At 38.1% G+C, this 20,329-nt stretch overlaps 1 protein-coding gene across 4 annotated transcripts in view; it reads right to left on the bottom strand.

Moving 5' to 3' along the window:
• The window catches only part of DMXL2 (Dmx like 2), a 55,169-nt gene extending 36,553 nt beyond the window's left edge, over positions 1-18,616 (bottom strand). For all 4 annotated transcript variants that reach the window (XM_087744194.1, XM_087744193.1, XM_087744191.1 and 1 more), the window contains exons 1-10: positions 18,373-18,616; positions 9,742-9,867; positions 7,923-7,994; positions 7,146-7,224; positions 6,350-6,503; positions 5,315-5,381; positions 3,284-3,462; positions 2,398-2,581; positions 1,249-1,423; positions 216-449 (exon numbers count right to left, since the gene is read on the bottom strand). In XM_087744194.1, coding sequence (XP_087600320.1) covers positions 216-449; positions 1,249-1,423; positions 2,398-2,581; positions 3,284-3,462; positions 5,315-5,381; positions 6,350-6,503; positions 7,146-7,224; positions 7,923-7,994; positions 9,742-9,867; positions 18,373-18,459 — 1,357 coding nt within the window. In that variant the 5' untranslated portion in view covers positions 18,460-18,616. The remainder of the gene's footprint in view (positions 1-215; positions 450-1,248; positions 1,424-2,397; positions 2,582-3,283; positions 3,463-5,314; positions 5,382-6,349; positions 6,504-7,145; positions 7,225-7,922; positions 7,995-9,741; positions 9,868-18,372) is intronic.
• Positions 18,617-20,329: the final 1,713 nt, after the last annotated feature.

Raw genomic sequence — 20,329 nt, forward strand, 5'->3', positions numbered from 1 at the left:
ACTGTGTATACCACTCTTGCTTTCCAACAGAGTATAGAATTGAATTTTTCATGCCTACAATTACAGCCACCAAAATTTCAGCTGTAAATGTCTATTTATTTTAGATTAGTGATAAAATGTTAGCACTTATAATTCTTGTGCTAAATAATTGCATTAATTATTGTATTAATGTGCTTCAAAATAATTCTTGTGCTACATATCTCAGTATTACTAACCATGATCTAATTTCATATGTAAACCTCTCTCTTTTTCTTCCATTTCTTCTTCCTCTTCAAGCTCAACATCAAAATCTTGTTCTAGTTGTTGTTCAGAAATTTTTCTTAGATGCTGCATAAATACTTCAATAGAGGATGTAAAATGAAATTCTTTATTATTCAACCAGTGAACAACGAAGCCTCCGTTTCCTTCATCTATATTAAAAGCCGTTCCAGCCAAGACTGATGGAATATCTGTGGACATTTTTAAACAAATAAAAAAGCTATATATTAAACTGCTCATCTTTACATATATATATATATATTTATACACACAGACACATATACACAGATGTCTTAATTAAGACATTTAACTTATTTTAGGCAGAACGGTAACTTGTTCCTATAAGATTGAAAAAGGTAAGATGTACATCAAGTTTCTACATGCAATTGTAATAAAAAAAACGTAAAGGTATTTTAACATCAATAAATTTGCATTAAAATTGATTCTTATGTGAATGGTAAATGATACTCAACAGTTTAATTGCTCAGTTTCATATGTTGCAGTGTTGTCATTTCATGTACAGATTTTAGGTACGGCACATGATTGCTCTTTAATCTTTTCCTTGTTTAAAATATTCTGCATTATTCTATAAAAAGCAGCTGGTTTCCTGCCAAAAAATCTGGTACAGCTTTTTTTCATTCACTGTATATTCTGTAGGATGCAAATACTCTATTCAACATACACCATTGCCTCCCAAAACCCAACAATCAAATGCCAGGCAGACTTGAAATTTAGGTTTCTTTTGCTCTCTGATGTGCAAAGATGAATTTAATTGGCCTTTAAAAGTGCTGAAGGTATTCAGAATAAATTCAGCCTCATTTGTCTTACAAAACTCTATGCCAAGTAACAGACTTGTGAAATAACAGTCTTCCTACAAATTCCCTGTATTCAATTAGGCAAAGCAAAGAATGTGCATCTCAGTCCCCTCTATTTATTTTTTTCATTTTGTGCAAATATATTATTACAGTTTAAGAAATGGTTATATTTCACCTGTATTAGGGTTGATGCTTGCTGCTATATGGAAGTGACCAAGTGCATTTGCATGATGCGAAATGTGACGCTGAACTTCATGAGTACCCTGTTGATCTGGCAGTACATCTGTGTGGGTAACAAGAACTGAAGATCTCCTTTGTCCTTTTCTCATATTTTTCAAATGGTGAATTGTCTGGTATAGTTACAAAAAATAAATTAAGAAATACTAAAAAACTGTAAGGTAAAAATTCATACTTATATAAAGCCTAAAGCTTCTTAACTTCCTTCTACCTAAGAAGCAAAGACTAATTTCAAAAGGATTATTTTAAGTAGATTTCAGAGATTAGTAACACTTATGCACATCAGTTCTGGCCAAAGGCAAAGGTCTTCCAACAGTCTTCTGAAAGTTCCTTTACTATCTGGTCCAACGGCAGCAGAAAACTGCACACTATATTGTGTAACATTCATAAACAAGATGACAACATTCTAAAAGCAGTAACCTTTGCAATATAATTTTATAATGAATTACTTTTGTGTAACTGAAAATTGCTGAGAGCATGCGGAGAGCACAACTGATTCAACAGCCCAAAGCATACTTAGTTCCACTCTCCCTATTCGTTGATGGTCATGATATGTAAGAAGTAAAAACTTGGTCTTATTGTAATAGTCTACAAATGAGTGGTGGGATGGTTGGGTGGTTTTTTTTGTTTTCTTGTTTTTATATTGATAGGTTTTCTCTTACTGTAAACTTAATAGACTTCATATGACTGCCACTGAAATTTAGAGCCCCGTAATACCACCTTTTGGAAATGCAATTATCAAATCGGATAACTAAAAATTAAGAGAGTTTATTTACTGCTTTTACTGTTTTTATAATTACAGACTTTCAGACCCAATCAGAATGAAACCATCACTTACTATTCCATATTAAACATTGTCTCTTCCCATCATTATTAGTTAGCTATAGAAAAAGTAGATGGAATTTTAAGCACACGGAGCTTGCGTGCAGAGTTGCAAAGTCTCTGACTTCTTCAGTGTTTAATATTAGACCTCAAAACCTGATATAAAATAATTCACTAGATAATACACATTCTTAAAGTTCTACATCCTTTATAACTTTTAAGAATCTTGAAATAAAAAATTGACAAAATAAGTATTAACTTGTACCTCTAGCGCTTGCTGTATTTTGTCCTTTTGCTTTCCAGATTGAGAGATGGTGCTGCTAATGGCAGAAGTGCTAGTTTCACAGATCTGCTCACCAAGAAGAGTATCTTCTGGTAACAACGTCTCTGCCCACAGCCGACAGATGCCATCAAGACATGACGTGAGTAACACATTACAGACCAAACCCCTAATGACAGACATATCAAGGTTACTACCCAATGTAATTAAGTTAGCTACATGGACACAGCAGAAATTAGGGGAGTATGCAAGTATTTAGTATTATTGTTTCATCCAAATTTCTGTCTCTCCCCTAACTAAAGGTTTTATATCAGTAGTGATTTTTGGCATGCTGATAAACCCGTAGATTATTGGCAAAAGTACATGTAAACATGGAATGGTTATTATTTGATAAATGCAACAGTTATTATAAAACTGCAGTTATGAAACTTCCTAAACTATCTGACTTGCTGCACTATGCGAAGAATGCATAAATTTTACTAAACAATGAAAAGTGAAATTGAACAACTAATTAAACACCAGTATATACAGCAAGGTGCAGAAAATAGCTTACTAAATGGTAATCATTTAAACAAATATTTTATTTCCAACGTCATAGCACCATTTGGTGAAGACAAAGCCTTACATCCACGCTTCATGGCATAACTTGAGAAGTTTAGACTATATTTTAGAATAAATCTCACCTGTTAACATGACTATCACTATTGTACTGGGTAATACAGAAGCTTATGGGAAGATGTTGATGTTTTGTTTCTTGAAAATATAAGCAGAGAAATCTAACCGTGTTCTTCATGGCCAAACTTTAATCAGAGTGTTAAAAAACACTTGGTCAAAAGCTTGCTTGTTTTTTTAAAAAAGAAAACTTTCAAACCTGGGCATGTACTTGCTAATGTTACGCCATGAAAATCCTGTCACTGCTCGAGGATGCGCCAAATAAACAAATGAGAAGTGGACAACCCCTGAGCATTTTTTCTTTTCTTCATTCTCTTGGGGCAGAAGAGATGACTTCCAACCAGTCATAGGATACCAAACCTTTAAGAGGCAGTCATCCTAGGTAAAGCAATAAAAAGCCACGGGGTTAGCTAGCTATAATTAAAAATGTCACAAAAAGAAAATACCAAATAACAAGGAAACTGCTGTTCTGGTATCTTTCATGAAAACTTGATCTGTGGCCCAGAACTACTTGCAGTTTTTCAGACAACTCATTTCTGAGACCACTTATTTCGCTGATGGTCATCCTGGAATGAGTTACAGAACTGAAGAAATAATTCTGCTGGCAGCACTCTGATCCCATAAGGAATTTTTCTTCCAGTCCAGTTGGCCCCCTACTTTCCTCTTGGTTCTCTATGCATTTTCTATATAGCACATATGCATGCTTAAATCCTATGTCCCTTTGCCTGCAAAGATAGAAGCCAGAAATAGGCTGCCACTCACACTACAATATTAAGCTCATTAACAGTCAGTTTCTCCACTGAGACAAATCATGCTGTAAGTCTGTGTTAGTTCCCATGCATAGGAAGCCTGACTTTCATGGAAAGCACTGTACTTACAGAGCATAGGCACACAATAAAGAAGCAGATGCATATTACAACCTTCCCCTCTACCAGCACAACCTATGCTACCTTTCTGGTTTGAATGGTTGGGCACCACTGACAAAATTAATTGAAACGGAACTGAAACACTGACACAGCAATACTACAAATGCTGGTAAGTGATACTGGAGTATGCCTATACCGATGTGAGCTAAGGATAGTATTACTAGTACATTGTACACAGCTAGATGCCACATCCCTGCATTTCAGGACTTGCTGCTGGAGTGGAGATACAGAATAAAGTAAATAAATGAATAAATTACAAACCTCTGAGACTGTAGATAAAAGATAGTGTTTCCTGACAAGCATCAAAAAGTACAGTATCTGACCACAGATTCTGCAAGAAGGAAGTCTGACAGGCAGCCCTGTTAAGAATTATGATCAAAGCTGTGTATCTCATGGAACAACTAATATAGAGCTGTCCTACAGACAGAAGACTTCTGGAACCATCTGCCTCATCTACTTAGTCAAATTTTTAACAATATGAAAGTATATTCATGGGAAACAGAAATATGGAATGAAGCAAATCTTTTGATAATTTTCTAACCATAATGATTCTAAATGTAATACTTATTAACGTGTAGTAAGTACATTTTTAGTCATAAAACAATGCAGCTCATGATTCAGTTGTCCTCTTTAGTAAGTGTAAGAAAACAGAGGTTCCTAAAATTCATCTCATTGTTCAACCAACATTAAGTGCAAGCAATAAAAGCAATCCAGACTTGAAACCCAAAGGGAATCACTCAAATAAGAGGGTGACATTAAAGAGAATTATTACTTGAAAACTTAGCTTGAATAGCAATTTGACAAAAAAAAAAAAGCGAAACTGAAATAGAGGTTAAGAACTGATAATTGAACCCAGAATTCACTAAATAGAAAATCTTTTCTAATTTATCCACTGAGGTGTGCATATTATACTAGCTTAAACATGTATGTGTTCTATCATAATGATCTAAAATTTATCCTCATTATTTCCAACAGAAGTAGAAAAATATGTTTAATGCGTATCTGAAAGTTCATCTAAGTATACTTTATCTAAAAAATGTATATATACAAGTCTGTATCACTGTCACTGTATTTTCAGGTTGATTCTCAAGTATTCAGTAAGAGTACACAGCTAAATTCAATTACTTGTTCCTGAAATTCATGGAATTACATGAAAATACAGCATTATACATGAGATAATTTAATGTAGCACAGAGTGCAATAGAGTGTATGGTCCAGGACTATTCTATATTACTTATTTACTTTTGTCAAACAAATGCAAAACATTGCAAACACTTATTTAATTATTCTTTTTTCGTCCTTACCTTCCCAGCTGTTGCAAAGTATTCACCATCAGGAGACCATGCCATCAAATGTACTGATACTGCAGTCCTAAAGAACATGAGAGTAAGGTTTTAAGTTGTAAGTAAAATCTATTTATTCTATAGTATTATTCCATATGTATTCAGTTGATTAAGTATTACTGTTCATTATTTAAATGAAATATATTAGTATTTAATAGTTGTTGCTTTAAGCATACTTTAGAAATAGCAGAAGCATAAAAAGTATTTGCTGCAATGAAACAAAATATTTAGTATTTTCACAGTTTTACAGAAAAACAACCCCTAAAATAAATTGTTTTAAGTACAGCAAGCCTAGGCTAGATCTGATGAGATTACAGAACTGAAGTTTGTCCCACCTGCTCCTCTACTCCCAGTGAAGCCAAGACAAATAGTAGGAAGAAAGAAAAGTGAAGATCTTTTAGATATTTTGTGATACTATTTGTCTGTGACTACAGCCTATGGGTCAGCTGTCTGAAAGAGGAAAGCAGCCTATACGGTGCTTTGTGGGCACAAAATCTGAAATGGCTTCTAAAAAGCCAAGAGAAGAAAACAGATTTATAGGCAGCTGCTTCCTAGGTCTGCACATATATAGAAATGGCTGATCATGAAGCACTTCTGTAACATGGATCTCAAATAGAACTGGGTAGAAAGAGTTTCAGGACCCTCTTCCTAAGATTCAGGAAGCAGCTCTCATCTATATCAGTGTAGCATATCTTCTACTGCTCTTCTGTTCATCTCATCCAATATCTCAGCACTACTTTCAAAGATGAGAAAACAGGGACAATTTTGATATATTGCCAGTGCTACAGTTTGGGTAAGCCTTTCGCTAGGTTATCTGGTGATAGGTCACTTGAAAAAGTGAGGAATTTTTATTTGGAGTAACTTACATTGTTTGAATTTTATGGTATTTTAAGCTGATTTAAAAGCACATTTTAAAATATGGCTTTGGAGAGAAGACAGGGTTGATATATGAGGTGGCACTGCAATTTGTCTTAAAATAAAAACTATCTCACTCACTTGCACTGCCAGACACATTTCCAGTCATTTAGAACTGGGAGAACTTTATCATCTTTGATCTGATTGTCAGGATCATCATCTTCTTCTTCTAGAATGTCACTAGATGGAGGGGCCCACAATTGCAAAAAGTCAGTGGCTGTCAGCAGCCTGTTACCTGAAAGTGAGTAATATCAAAGCTGTAAAACCAAGATGATGCATGTATATTGAAAGATTAAGCCTGGCATCATATTTTGTTGAGAATTATTCAAAACAGGTTGAAAGCTCAACTTTGTAAAGTTCATTTTAAATATGATAGGGTATTCAATCATATTATACAGCTGTTTTAATAAAAACATTTTGAATTTATAATACCTTTTAAGAAAGAAGATCAAGGGGTTTTTTTGGTGACTTCAAATGATAAATCTTATTTAATAATGAATGTTGCAGATGCTAAATAGCCATTCACATCTCAAATAAATACACATTGTTAGACATCTTATAAATATCTGTGTCCAGGTACATTGCTGATTTTAATTGTGATAAAGTTCTATTTAAATGATTATTAGTGGTAATTTAAGTCAGTTAGCAACTTAGCACTGTGATTCCCAAACTAAGATCTTGCATAAGAGACTCAAACACTTGGCACAGCATCTTCACAAATGCTAACTGTAGCCTCACGTTTTATGCAACACTGCCTGAGAACAGATAATCTAAAAATTCCATATTCATGCTCTCACTTTATTACAATAAAAATAATTTGTGTTTGAGTTCTCCTAACTACAAATGTTGAATAAATACTTCACAAACTTCACATTACCTTGAGGATCCCATGCCAGGTTGTAAGTCATAGAACTGAGGAAGAATTGCCCAGTTTTAAGCCACTGACACTTTAGTTGCTGTTTAAAAACAGTAAAAGATTAATTCTCACATCAACAGCAAAACACAGAGGTATTGGTATTTCTTTCCTTCTCTATGAAATTGCTATTAAGCCTGTTGCAGAAACATTCAGGACCCAGTGGCAGATTGCTGAATCTAGTTTTAAAAATGTCTTTAATTGTTTTATAAAAATTAAATGCATCACAGAGTGCCCTGCAAACCAGATCTGGACCTGTCACACATACAAATATATCTGTAGATTACTTTAAACTAGTTAGGTCGTACATTTATAACAACATAAGGAATGGCAGTATAGATGCAACAAAGACTGTGAAACCTGCTTGAGAACATACTTAATGCTTGAGTGCTGGGCCGTGGCTGTGCTGTTAAAACAACCCTGGGTACACATATACAAGTCTAAGTCATATTTCTGTACCACAGATCTGATGACCTCTTCAAGTTAAAGAAACACCAATTTGTTCACCATGTCATTCTACTATGAGATTCAAGAACAAGATGTTGTTGTGAACTTAGGAGGAATGCAGTCCCCAGTTCGATTCATGCAGTGGAAGATTCTACCCACCCGATTTTATTATGGATGGTGGAAAACATTTATCCATTAGTCTTTTGTGTGCCAATGTAATATAATAATAACTGGCAGACAGACTTTTGCCTCCAAGAACCTAAACCAAATTACAATCATGAAATACATACTTACACAATTTCTTTTATGAGAATTTATACCAAGCGGTTCGAAAATGCAAACAGCATTTCCATATGATGCTGCAATCTGGGAAGAAAAAATTGAAGACTCAAAATGTAAGGTTAGGAGATAAGTGTAACTGCTCCTTAGTATTGCAAAATAACTAAAGAATTTCCAGTACCTCTTTTATGTGCTGTTGTTCAAGAAAAGTGAAATGAATACAAATGTCATTAATTGTGTTATAGGCATACTTTCTTAAGGAAGTTGACAAATACATACTTCTGAATGAGCCCATCTTTAAGATTTTAACTCTAAGTAGGGAAGACATCTTGTTCACTGGCATAAACACTGTCAATCAGATCTAATATATTCTTCTAGGGTAACTACTATTAATGCATAGGGGAAAGCTGATGCCTTCACTACTGCTCACGTGCCGTCTACTTCACAGCTAGCTAATAAATTAATTATTAGTGTCTGGGTCTCAGTGTCTTCCCAGATTCCATTTTGTACCACTAAATAATAATAAGGAGAAACAGGAGGAAATGTAATTCTATTTTGAACAGTTAAATAAATTTTGAGGGGAGACAAATGATAAACGGAAAAACTGACATACTTATACCACTGAAACCCTCAATTTCTTTCACCCACTTATTTCACTGAAACCTCCATACACAAAATGGTCTTTTTTAGGAATTTACCTGGTCATGTTCCTAACACTCATATGCTTCTGAGTACTTTTGACTATCTGTAAAATTTCTTTTTCTTCCTTAAAAGATTTTTAAGAGAAAAACTGTTTAAGTTCTTCCCATTCAGAATCTGGTTTCCTCAATACAGAAGCGATGTAAAAGTTTCATGACATTTATTATGAAATCTTATTTCCTCTTTGGGGGGAGGGGAGCGGCGGGAAGGCTGCAACAACACACTCTCAAAGAAAAGAACAGACTGTGACTTCAGAGGCCTGAATGCAGAACCACCCAGGGGTTCATGGTGATCTTGCAGGGGGGTGATCCTGCAAGGATCTGTGCAGCTGGAATCTCTCTTCCAGTCCTACTGGGACTGCACTGCTTCAGTGCAGAGGCCTTACCAGCTTAACCTGCCTGAATCCTAACTAGGGCTTTCTCAATACTGCAACCAATTTTTAACTAGCTAATATTAGTAGGCAGTGACAACTGACAAACAAAATTTGCTCAGTGCACTACCATAACTCGTAGAAAGTAGTTTATTCTCAGCAATCTAAACTGTCTCTTTAGCATTGTTTAGGGATTAAAAATAAAACCACACAGCCAGTCAAGGGGCCATGCAGTTATGATGGCTCACACAGGAGCACTTCTAAACACATTAACCGTGCCTAAGCTTTTCTGCAAAATAAAGTATTTCTAATTAATTACTTTGCAGGACACACAAACACACATGCACACATATGCATGTATATATATACGTATACATGAATGATTTATCCATGTCTTCTTTAGCTAGATGAAAGTATACAATAATGGATACAATAACAATAATTTTAGTAGCATTCCAGTTCTGATACTATACTGTAACTAATACATATTTCCACATTTTATGAGACCTGTTATTGCAGGTCCTGGAAAGGAATAAAACCCATTGTTACAGAATGCCTCCTTCCCCCCCCCCCCCCCAATTACTATTAAATTGAAACAATTATCTGAGCAACACAAGAGGTGTTACTCACAGATCAGTAAAAACTGATCTTTGTCATGAAATTAAGTAATTAATACCATTAATGTATTATGTTGATGTTTAATTATTGAATTTAGAGTATTAATTTTTTTTTTTTAATTCTATAGAAATTTATTAAAATCCTTACCCTGCCTTGTCGTTGGGAGCACTCCACACAACTGACCTGGATGTTCCCATGTTTAGCACCGGGAATAATTTGCACACATTCAAAATCATTTGCCAGAATAACGATGTCACAACCAGAGCCATATGCCTGAAATATTTTTTAAAAGAAATACAATTAAAAATGTATTTAAAAAACTGACTGAATTTTTATTACACAACTTCTGTTTTTGAGAGATCTGTGAAAATCTCCATTGAAACAAGATGTTAGTGTGTAGTGGGTTTATTCATCATCAATTCAGTAACACCTACAGAATAAGCAACAAGTAAAAACAAAGTAGCAAAGGAGACCTTAACTCTTCCAGGGTTTAAATCACAACAAACAGAAAGAGTAAAAAAAAAAAAAAAAAGTTTTAAGAAGTGCACATTACAATAAGACTGTAAAACAACAAAGATTTGTCTTGGATATATTGTATCTTGTGCAATTCACACTACAGTCTACCTAATTTAAGAATAAGTTATAGAACAATGATAGCTTGCAGCACTTTTTATTTGCAGCATAAATATGTACCTGTCTGCCAACCTTTCACCTGTCCTAGTGTTCCAGAATATTCTAAAAATTTTAATCACTCCAGATGATCTGCTCCACTGAGCTCCCACATTCAGGCATAGAAATCCATCCCTAGCATTGATCTACCAAAAAGCCTTTTTAAAGTAAACAGTTATAGGTAGAAGTTTCTTTCCGTAAAGTGAGTTTTCCACTGATTCCAATACAGTAGACAGATTTTTTACATCAGCTGAATTAAGCAAAGAGTGCAGCCCTCAACAATTTCAGATGGTACAAAATTACTTTGTCATTTTAACTTGTCCCCTGCTTCTTTCACAATAATTTCCACATTACTGAGTCCTAGCCCTCTCCTTTGAGGTCAGTTTAAAGGCTACCCATATTATTTTTGAGAAGCTATGAGAAGTTGTGAGTATTTCTATGGATTTACAGGATCAATGCCCATTGATGGGCATGCTAAGATAATAGTGCAAGACAACCACTGGAACTAGCATGGACAGTTTAGGTCTCACGACCTTCTATGTCTACTTCTGATCCTCCTGGGAAGGAGGAACAAGTGAGAAAGTCTGAAGAAAAAGGCTTAATTTAGTGGAAGTACAGTCACTGCTGAAAACAAGAAAGGAACAGCAATACAAGCAACAAAGCAGAAACTCAGGCCTCGGAAATTAACACACCACACAATTGCACAGACAGAAATGAAAACTGCATACAAAATATAGATTGTCTAAAAGATTTCCAAGGTCATCTCACAAAAATAAAGTGACACAGTGTTGTCTGAGTCCTCCAGCCCACAACCGTTGTTCTGGGAAACTCTGAGGAACTGATACTGGAGTTACTCACAATGAAAGCAGGAGAGGGAAAAAAAACCCAACTGCTAAAAGGTTGTTAGAGGGGGATTATCTATGTAATAGAATATCCTAGCTCCTTGATGACTAGGCTATGCAATTATTAGACCCAGTCTGGAAGGGAGTAAGTTATTATTAAAATGAATAGGATTATTTCCAGAAAGTAAAAGAAAGAAAGACGAGATTCTGAGATAAGTTCTGGCATTGCACATAAAGTCCTTTCATTTTGTTGTTTTCCTATTTTTTATATCGGAATTTGTTCCAAAGCAAACTCCACCAGTGGTGTGGAATGCTGGACAGGCCAGCAAATGTTCACAAGTAGGAATGAAGAAGATGGAGACTAGGATGTGAATGCCCATAAGTATACAGGAAAATAAAAGCGGGTCCTCTTGTTCCAATATTTTATTCAGAATTCTAATGTTCACAAGCAATTGATTCTCCTACTATTTACTTCAAACAGCGAGCAATTAAAACAGCAAAGAATCAAAAGACTCCCCTTCTTTTCAATAGTTTGCCTCATAACTACTAATACAAGCCTACTAAAAGACATGATTTAAATTGTTATTTAATACAGTAAAAACAGGTACCGATCCACTTCAAACAAGGACTTAAACCTTTCAGATACCCTGGTTTTTCATTGTTGGTATTGATAACTTAATTTGCAAATTTCAAACTAAATTAAACATAGTTTATCACTAGTTGCAATCCTGTTGGCAGGAGATATGGACATGTGTCTCAGAAATGATACAGGGAAAGGAAAAGACTTCTCAGCTTTAACTTCCTTATGCTTAGTGTTCTTAAAACACGCATGTTTGTGTGTATAGTTGATACAGAAAATATTTTATACTTGGATATATCTGTTGACTCTCTGAAGCAAAAGAGTTTAGTGTATTCCTTTTTAAATGTTTTAGTTTCTCTTCTCTCCTGTCCCCATCCACACTTCTTATTATAGCAACAAAGCAGTATTTTTCTGGCTAATTATACTATTTAGCATATTTTTAAAAAGTTAAGTAAAAAGGTGGTTGTGAATTGACAGGGTGGTTTACACTAGAAAAATTCTTTTTTTCCTTAAAGAATCATCAAGATGTAGAGATCTCTTTCCTGAGTGAAATCTTATTCCTGTCACTCATATCCTTCCTACTCTTTGCCTGTGTTTGGCACTGCACCAAGTGACTCAGCACACCTAAGTGTCCTATGCTAACAGAGAGGATCTAGTCCGTTAGAGACCTTAGTCAGAACACATTCCCAACAGCAGGGTATCAGCCTTCAGCTCTAGGTTCTTTAAGCAAGTGCTATCTCTTGGTTCTGGGGTCATTTTCTCAGTGTAGGTATTTATTCTGAGAATGTCTCTCATTTCTTGAAAATATATTAAAGTATATTTACCTTAAATCTTAAATTTACTTTAAGAAGTGCATTTATTATAACCCCACCTTTGAGAAAAGGTGTACCCTTATTTTAAAACAAGTGTTCACTTTTTCACATTTATAGTCTCCAAATTTCTCAAAACAGAAAAGGTCAATATACTTTACTGAAAGATATTTCCATATTTCACATTATACATCTAAATACAAGTTTTCCATTTGATTACTTTAATGAGACTTTTCTAATATACTCAATATATTAACATATTTATACTTGAACAGAACACATTTCTATTAAATCCTCCTTTTACTTTGTCCTTTTGCTCCTTAAGCTGGTAATGCAGTAGAAGCACCCTATGTTGGCAAAGAATAGGGAAGCGTCATAATATTTAACATCAGTGGTTCCTTCTTAAGATTCAGCTGACATCATCTTCAGGGAGATCATTCATGCCACCACAGGTCTCTCCTGCCAGAATAACAGTGGCCACAATATTTGTGGCAATAATCTGCATAGCCTGATAAAAGGAATGGAAAATTGGTACGCCATACCAAAAGTAAAGATGGAAAATAAGATGCTGAGACACTGTAATGGATGAGAACAGCGCAGAGGTCTTAGATAAACAGAATTATAAGCAGTCGCTGAATGAAACAAGTGCAGTAAAAACCACCCACACGGAGTATCTGCCAACCTCCATTTCTAATGTCACTAATAACTTCAAAGAGAAAATTAAATGGAGTTGCAAAACCACCAGCATGCAAGGATGATCTTGCAGGATCCACAAGCAATTAATAAGCTGTAGTGTGCCAATGTCTGCTCTAACTGTCAAGAGCTGGGACCACTGAAATGAACAATGACAAAGCTCTAATTGAATGCAGGAGCACCAGACAGAAGTAGGACATTGTGTCCTACTGTAAGAGTTTATGCTATATCCTCAATTTTCAGATAATATAAAAGCAGCATGTGCATCTCTCTTTTTCAGCTGCCAGTGTTTTCCAGTTTGGTTCTCTAATTTTAATGTTGAACACTGGAACTAACAGACAGGGAAACAGTTACTCCTTTACATTCTCATCTTGTTTTTTCTTTATATAAATATTTTTTTCTGTATAAAAAATGATTCTTCTCTTTCTATAACCTGCAACTCTTTGCAAATTTGGCATAAGTGAAATAGACCAGAAGTTCTTAAGCTCCAGTGTGTACTCTTAGCAGTACAGAGGCATTTCAAGATGGTAAATGACGTGGAAGAAATGGAATCAGCCCACAGTAGTATTAAAAAAAGAAGTTCATAAGCATCTACAATTACATAAATTAAATTCTGTATTAAAACCTCAATTAAAGCCTATATTGGCCTTATAGTACTCTCCCAGTATAACAATAGTTATCCTTAAGTTTCTGGCTATGGATAGTAAACATGTAAGTTGCAGAAATTCCTCCACCTGCCTATTAGTGATGAAGACACCTGAATTCTGAAACATTTCCAAACTCTCATCAATGGACACAACATTTACACTTCCCCCCTCCCCCATCTAAGTACTAGTAGAATGACATAGAATTAATGTAAACCAGCAAAATAACTGGAAAAAAACCCAACCCACTACTAGCCTGTGGCCTGTAGAACAGGCTTTCCTAAATTGACATTTGAGACAAATTCATGATTAAATGCTTTACAATATGCTTACACACAGAGCTTCAGAGAAAAAAGAACAGAGTAACGACTCAGATGTTAAGCATCTGTAATCCAGTTCACATAAACATGACACAGTGGAGAACATACAGATGTATGTAAGTAGTAATAAATAACTGAGAAGGCTTTGCAAATAAGGGTTTTAATAAGTAATTTTTCAAGAAGGATGAAGTAGAGGAGAACCCTACACAGCAGAGAAAACCTATTCTCAGTTGCTGTGTCTTGTGGACATAATGGAGTGGATGAAGATTTTGCTGTTTTCAATAAGGTAAAAAAAGTTTACGTGGGTGTGGGAGACTCATCTGCAACAGCTTCTGAAATTCATTACACACAGTTCTAGGCCAAGTGTCAGTACTGGCATGGAAGATACCAAGCAGCTTGTCCTTTTCAAAAATGACAAATAATAAATTAATTTTTTTTCACTTCCATCAGAAAAGTTCTGATGTACAGATAACCCTGAAATCTGATATTCTGATTTTTCATTAATAATGTCTAGAGTTCCATATTTTGTGCATTTAGTGATACCTCTTACAAGAAATAAATATTCATTATCTTCTGTTTGTGGGACACTAGCCAGAACTTGGAATTTTTATACTTACAGAATCTAGCCTTTAGGTAATTGACATACCTATGGATTTTTTTTTTTTTAAACTTAGACTGACCTTAGAAACAGCTACATTCTGTTCAGAGTTTCAGAGGGAAAAAACAACCCTGAGCTTGGACAAAGGGCAGAAGTCATATAAACAGAATCACACCAGCTCGTCGTCTTTATTTGAAACCACGTTACTCTACATCACAGAAAGGTTAGTAACATACATCCCACTCAAAGTTAGGGTCAGTGACTGAAATTGGCTCAATGTAAAATGGCTGCTTAACAACAAAAGCTAAGTGAAATCAACCATGGTTTGAAAAATGCAGTTTACTACCTTTAAAAACTTATTAGCTGCCAGTTAGACTATGAGGTTTGAATAACATACCCTTCTTCTGTCTAGGCAGGGTGTGTGCTGTAAGGCCCTTCTGTATAAAGCTCAACTTTAACCTTCTGTAAACTCACTTGTGAAACACTGTTAACAATATTTGCTGAAATGAGAACACGAAGCAATAGGAAGTTGAACAGTGCACAGAATTATACCAGAAATGACAAAACCAGAACTTCTGTCATTTAGTACTTAAACCCTTTGCTTATGCAGTACCCTTTTTGGAGCCCAAATGAAGGGAGGCTGAAGAGACTGCCTGGTAGAAAACAGCATTATGAAGCTATTTTGCTTCTAATCACCCTTCAAACAATTTTTCATGTGTATTACCCACTCTACCAGACAGTTAGAGCAATACAGCTACAACATCGACAAGCCAGTTTGTTAACCAAACATCTCTATGCTTCATCCCTTATTTGGAAAATGTTAGATGTATGTCAGGATTGTTGCAGGCAGATGTGGGAGTGTAGGGAGGAAAGAACACTTATGCGCATTTCAGATAAAGGCCTGACAAAACCTTTGTAGCCAACCTACAGCAACTGTCTCTATTTCTTTGGATTTGTTTTGCTTTATGGAGTCACGAATAATTGGTTTTTAGCAGGTAAAGAAAAAATAATGGCAAAATTATCCTTTTCCCTTTCTTATTCTCAGAATAACTAGATGACTTTCACCAAAGCTTTAAAAAAGTTGAGGCAGAACATGTTATCACCTTAGCCCTAGATATACTGACTTGGAAATTAAAAGCTTACCTTTATCCCCAGCAATGAGTCACGTAAACAAGTCAAGAGCAAACCACAGAGGAAAGGAAGGATGAGGAAGAACCTCAGAATTGCAGTGTCCCTAATCAGGTCAGAAGCAAATGAGTTCCTTCTCTCAGAATCCTAAGATTGATGGAGTTAGGCATCTAAAGCAAATTTATCTTAAGAGGACGTTTCTCCTCCTCCTCAAAAAAGAAGGAAATAGCTCCAAAACTATTAACTATATATACATGTATGCAAGCTGTTATTCTGCTGTTAAAGGAGTAACTTTAACATGAGTGATTCATTTCTGCACACAAAAAAGCACCATATTTTCAAGTCCCTGTGATGAATCAGTTGTAGCAATTTTGAACTAATTCTCACACATTTTAAATGAATGCCCTAACATCAACCAAAATATAAGCAAGCATATGCACACAAAAACAAGGGCTCCGCTGCCACAGCCTAACTTCATATGGATTCATACAGCACAACACATACTGTGTAGATCTCCCTTAACCTCTTGCCTTTTACTGCTCCGCTTCTGCTGTGTTCCAGACGCTGACAGGTATTGGTTCTGAAGAGCACGTCTATAGAGTCAGGCTCTGTCATCAACACAGATGATCTCTCACCTAAACTGCAAATCCTGCTTCAGGATGTGAGTTAATGTTATGACTCCAAACAGCTTAATGGTTTGCAGGGACAAAGCTATGTCAATACAGCGTTACTGATGTTGACCACCAGAATTTAAGGTTAGGCACTAATGAAAGCGACACATGCAGTGGATGGTAGACCATGATGCTACTGAGAGTCACACAGGTGACTAATTTCCTAAGAGCCTGGCTATAAGACCCCAAACTGTTTGCAAGCACATGCTTCTAACTGTACAGTTTACTATAGGATCAAGGTCTAGAACAGTAGGAAATAATACCACAAATACAGAGAAAGAACAAAAAGGGAAGAAGAAAGTTACAGCTGTGGAAGTCCAGAAGATACGTTCATTAAAACATGCTCATGCCTTTAGTTCCTTCTTTACTGTATTACAAAAAATTGGATGCAGCAGCCAGAGAAGACAGTGAGGTCTGTTAGATGCAGTTCCATAATTAACATGCTACAAAATGCTTCTGCATTTTTTTGTAAAACGTGACTTTTTTTCTTGGAAAACCCTTGTATAAACCATTATATATGTTATTATTTATTTTTGATGTTATCAAAACTATTACGAGAATTGGCATGAAGTCTTTCATAATACAAGTTGATTGACTTTTCAAATTGTCACAGTAAAAAGAAACACATTAGAACATGAATATGAGTAAATGACTTCCTACATAAATATCAAAAGTAACAGAAGTCCCTTTAATAGCAGTATGGCTGCATAGCAGCAGAACAAGGAAAATAAAGACAGACATGGCACCTTTTATTTCTTAAGACTTTCAAGCGTTCATTACTGAAATTAGGCATCTGTGATAATCTAAAGCAAGCTTTAAATGTTTGACTAGCCTGCTGACAGTTATCTTAGACTAAAAATGATGCCCTGTATCATTTAGCTTGGAATTGGTTTGTGTCTGGGATATAATCTTGTAAATGTTAATACAAAATCTAATGAGACAATTTATTCCCAAATAATAACATACTGATTAGATGATAGTATGCAAAACACTGCAGAAGCTGATCACTCATTAAAATCACAGAAGCATATCATAAGCAAAAAAAGTGGAAATTGACATTAGAATTGACAAAAATAGCCTGTGGATGTTAAACAGATTTTATTATATAAACTACTGGACTCTTGAAATTTACTTGGAATGCCTCTTTCCATTTCTCTTCTCCTCTAGTTTAAGAGATGCATTTGACAAATTTGTGTTTTATTAACCACAGTAATTGAAGCCAAACGCTCATCAATAGTAGATAGGCTTCTTAAGAAGCCTAGTGCAACAGACCATTTTCTCTTTGCAGGAGGACCACACACACACGCACCCCCACCATCACACCCCCCAAAATTTGGGGACGCACAATTTGGGGTTTTCCCTGGCTCCCTACTCGAATCCAGCCGATCCACGGAGCACTCGCTAGAGGCGACGGGCGCACCGGCGGATCCCCGCCTCCATCTGCAGCTGCACTCCGGGAAGAGCGAGCGGCCAGACCTCTCCCGGGGGACGTAGAAGACGGCAACGCTCCGCGGCGGGGTTACGCCGTCTTCCCCCGGCCCCTGCTGCCCGGGAGCGCCCCGGGGGAGCGCTCCCACCCCCCCCAAACATCCCGGCTCTCACCCCCGCACCGCACCGCCGCCCCCGCTCGCAATCCCCGCCTTAACCACCCCAGTATTTCCGACCCCGGCACCGCCGGGCCCGTACCCCCCCGCCCCGGCAGGTTAATCCCCTCCAGCCCTTCCCACCGCTCTCCTCGGGCCTACAAAACACCCTCCCCTTCCCCCACCCCCGCCCGCCTCAGCCCGGGCGCCCCCACCCCTCCCCTGGCACCGCCACCATTACCGTGAAGGGGATGTCCTCAACGCTGCCCACCGAGTAGCAGTTGTCCCCGGGGTTGACGGCACCGGTGAGCACCTGGTGGAGATGCATCGCGCTCCCGCCCCTCCCCGCCCCGCTCCTCTGGGGACGGCAGGGCCGCGGCCGCCGCCTCCGCCGACAACGAGCGGACGAGACCCGGATGGCTCCGCGCTCCCGCCCGCCCCGCGGGCCGAGGCCCTGCTCGCCGCCGCCGCGAGCGCGCACCGGAGAGGGAGGGAGGGAGGGAGGAGGAGAGGCGGCGCACGCGCCGGGCAGCGCCTGAATCAGGGGAGGTGCGCGCAGGCACCGCCCCTGCGCGAGCAGCGGCCGTTGGGGAGGGCCGTAGTGCGCGCGCCCGTGAGGCAGCTGGGGGGGGGGGCGGACGGGACCTGAGGCGGGAGGTGTAGCGGGGGAAGAGGAGAGCGCTGGGTTTAACGGAGAAAAGGGAGGGGCGGCCAAGGAGCCGGGGGATGCGGTGCGCTTGGCTGACGCCTCGAGGTGAGACGGTGGCAGGGCACCTCACGGGGGCGGGGGGGCGGAGGGGAAGGGGGAGCTGGGGGGGGTTTATCTGCTGCTGCGGCGGCGGCGTCCCGGCCGTGAGGCGGGCTGGGGAGGCGTGTCCCCCGAAGGAGGAGCGGTAAGTGTGCTGAGAGGGAAGTGTCCCCCGTCGGAGGAGAGGCTGGGCAGTGCCGCGCTGCCTGGAAGTCCGCAGCTGCACCGGCGAGCCGCGCCAGCACCGCGGGCTGTGAGGGGGTGTCCGCAGCTGGGCGGCTGCTCTGCGCGCCGCAGGTGCGGGCAGCGTGCTGCCGGCCTCGCACTTCGGCCTTTCATTAGTTACAAACAGTGCTTCTCAGGATGGGGTGGGGTTTTTTTGTTTGTTTGTTTTTGGGGTTGGTTTGTTTGTTTGTTTTTTTCATTGAGGATCCTCACATTTGGTCATATCTCAAATTGCTTGTGAAGCTCTTGGGAATCCATGAGTGTCCTTCCAGCTGCCGGTGGTACTGCCCACAGCGGGTACACGGAGCCCACCCGCAGCTGCTGACCAGTGCGCTGGCTGTGCAGTGCATATTTGATCCTCGAGGGGTTGTACTTAGTTATTTATTCAAGAATGGGGCCGACATTACAAGTCAGAACTGCTTTGTGTCAGTGAGAAAGAGATGATGTTTCAGGGTTGTCGTAAATATCCATTTACAGGAGGCTGGTGAGAAAATTACCAGTACTTGATGCTAAGAGAACAGTATGAGGAGGTCGGGGACCACCTTGTTTCATTCAGGTGTTTAGTTGCATTTTATGCACATTATGTGACCTCACAGAAAACTTGGTGAGGCTTTTGCCACTTTATTTGTACTAATTGCCAAACACTGTTGAAAACAAAAGCCTTTAAATGTGCCTATCCTTTTCTGTCTCAGAGGTGTGAAGAAGGTTGGATCCTGAAAATTGATTGGAAGGGATTCTAAACTCTGAAGGGAAAAAAGAAAATACTCTGTACACAGTGTGTCATGATATAAGGAAAATTCTCCATTTTCTTGTACTAGGTCAATACGGTAGTCTTGCAGTTGTACTACTGGTGATAATGATTGAAGCTGCAAAGCTCAATCTCCTTTAAAGTTTCTGGCAGTTTAGCCTGAGTCAAGACTGCAAGATTTATCTTGCCTTGTACTTCTCCTTGAAAGTGTACATCTCTTGCTGAATAAATGAGTTTACTCAGAATGCAGAGGTAAATGAAGACATAATCAAGTTATCTTTGAATGGAAAAAACATTGTTATCATAACACTTAAGATTTTATCTACTCCCATGCTTGTTAAAGGCAATCTCTTTTTAAAGGGAACCGTATCTCTAGCTGGGGTGAAAAGGGAAAAAAACATTTTGATCTTCAGTTGACCTGGTTACATATGAAACCACTATGTAATGTTCATATGCTTCCACTGACACTTACTGTTC

Source organism: Nipponia nippon, unplaced genomic scaffold (genome assembly GCF_047370975.1).
Source record: "Nipponia nippon isolate SJK-2023a ecotype South Korea unplaced genomic scaffold, ASM4737097v1 scaffold_9, whole genome shotgun sequence".
NCBI lineage: Eukaryota > Metazoa > Chordata > Aves > Pelecaniformes > Threskiornithidae > Nipponia > Nipponia nippon.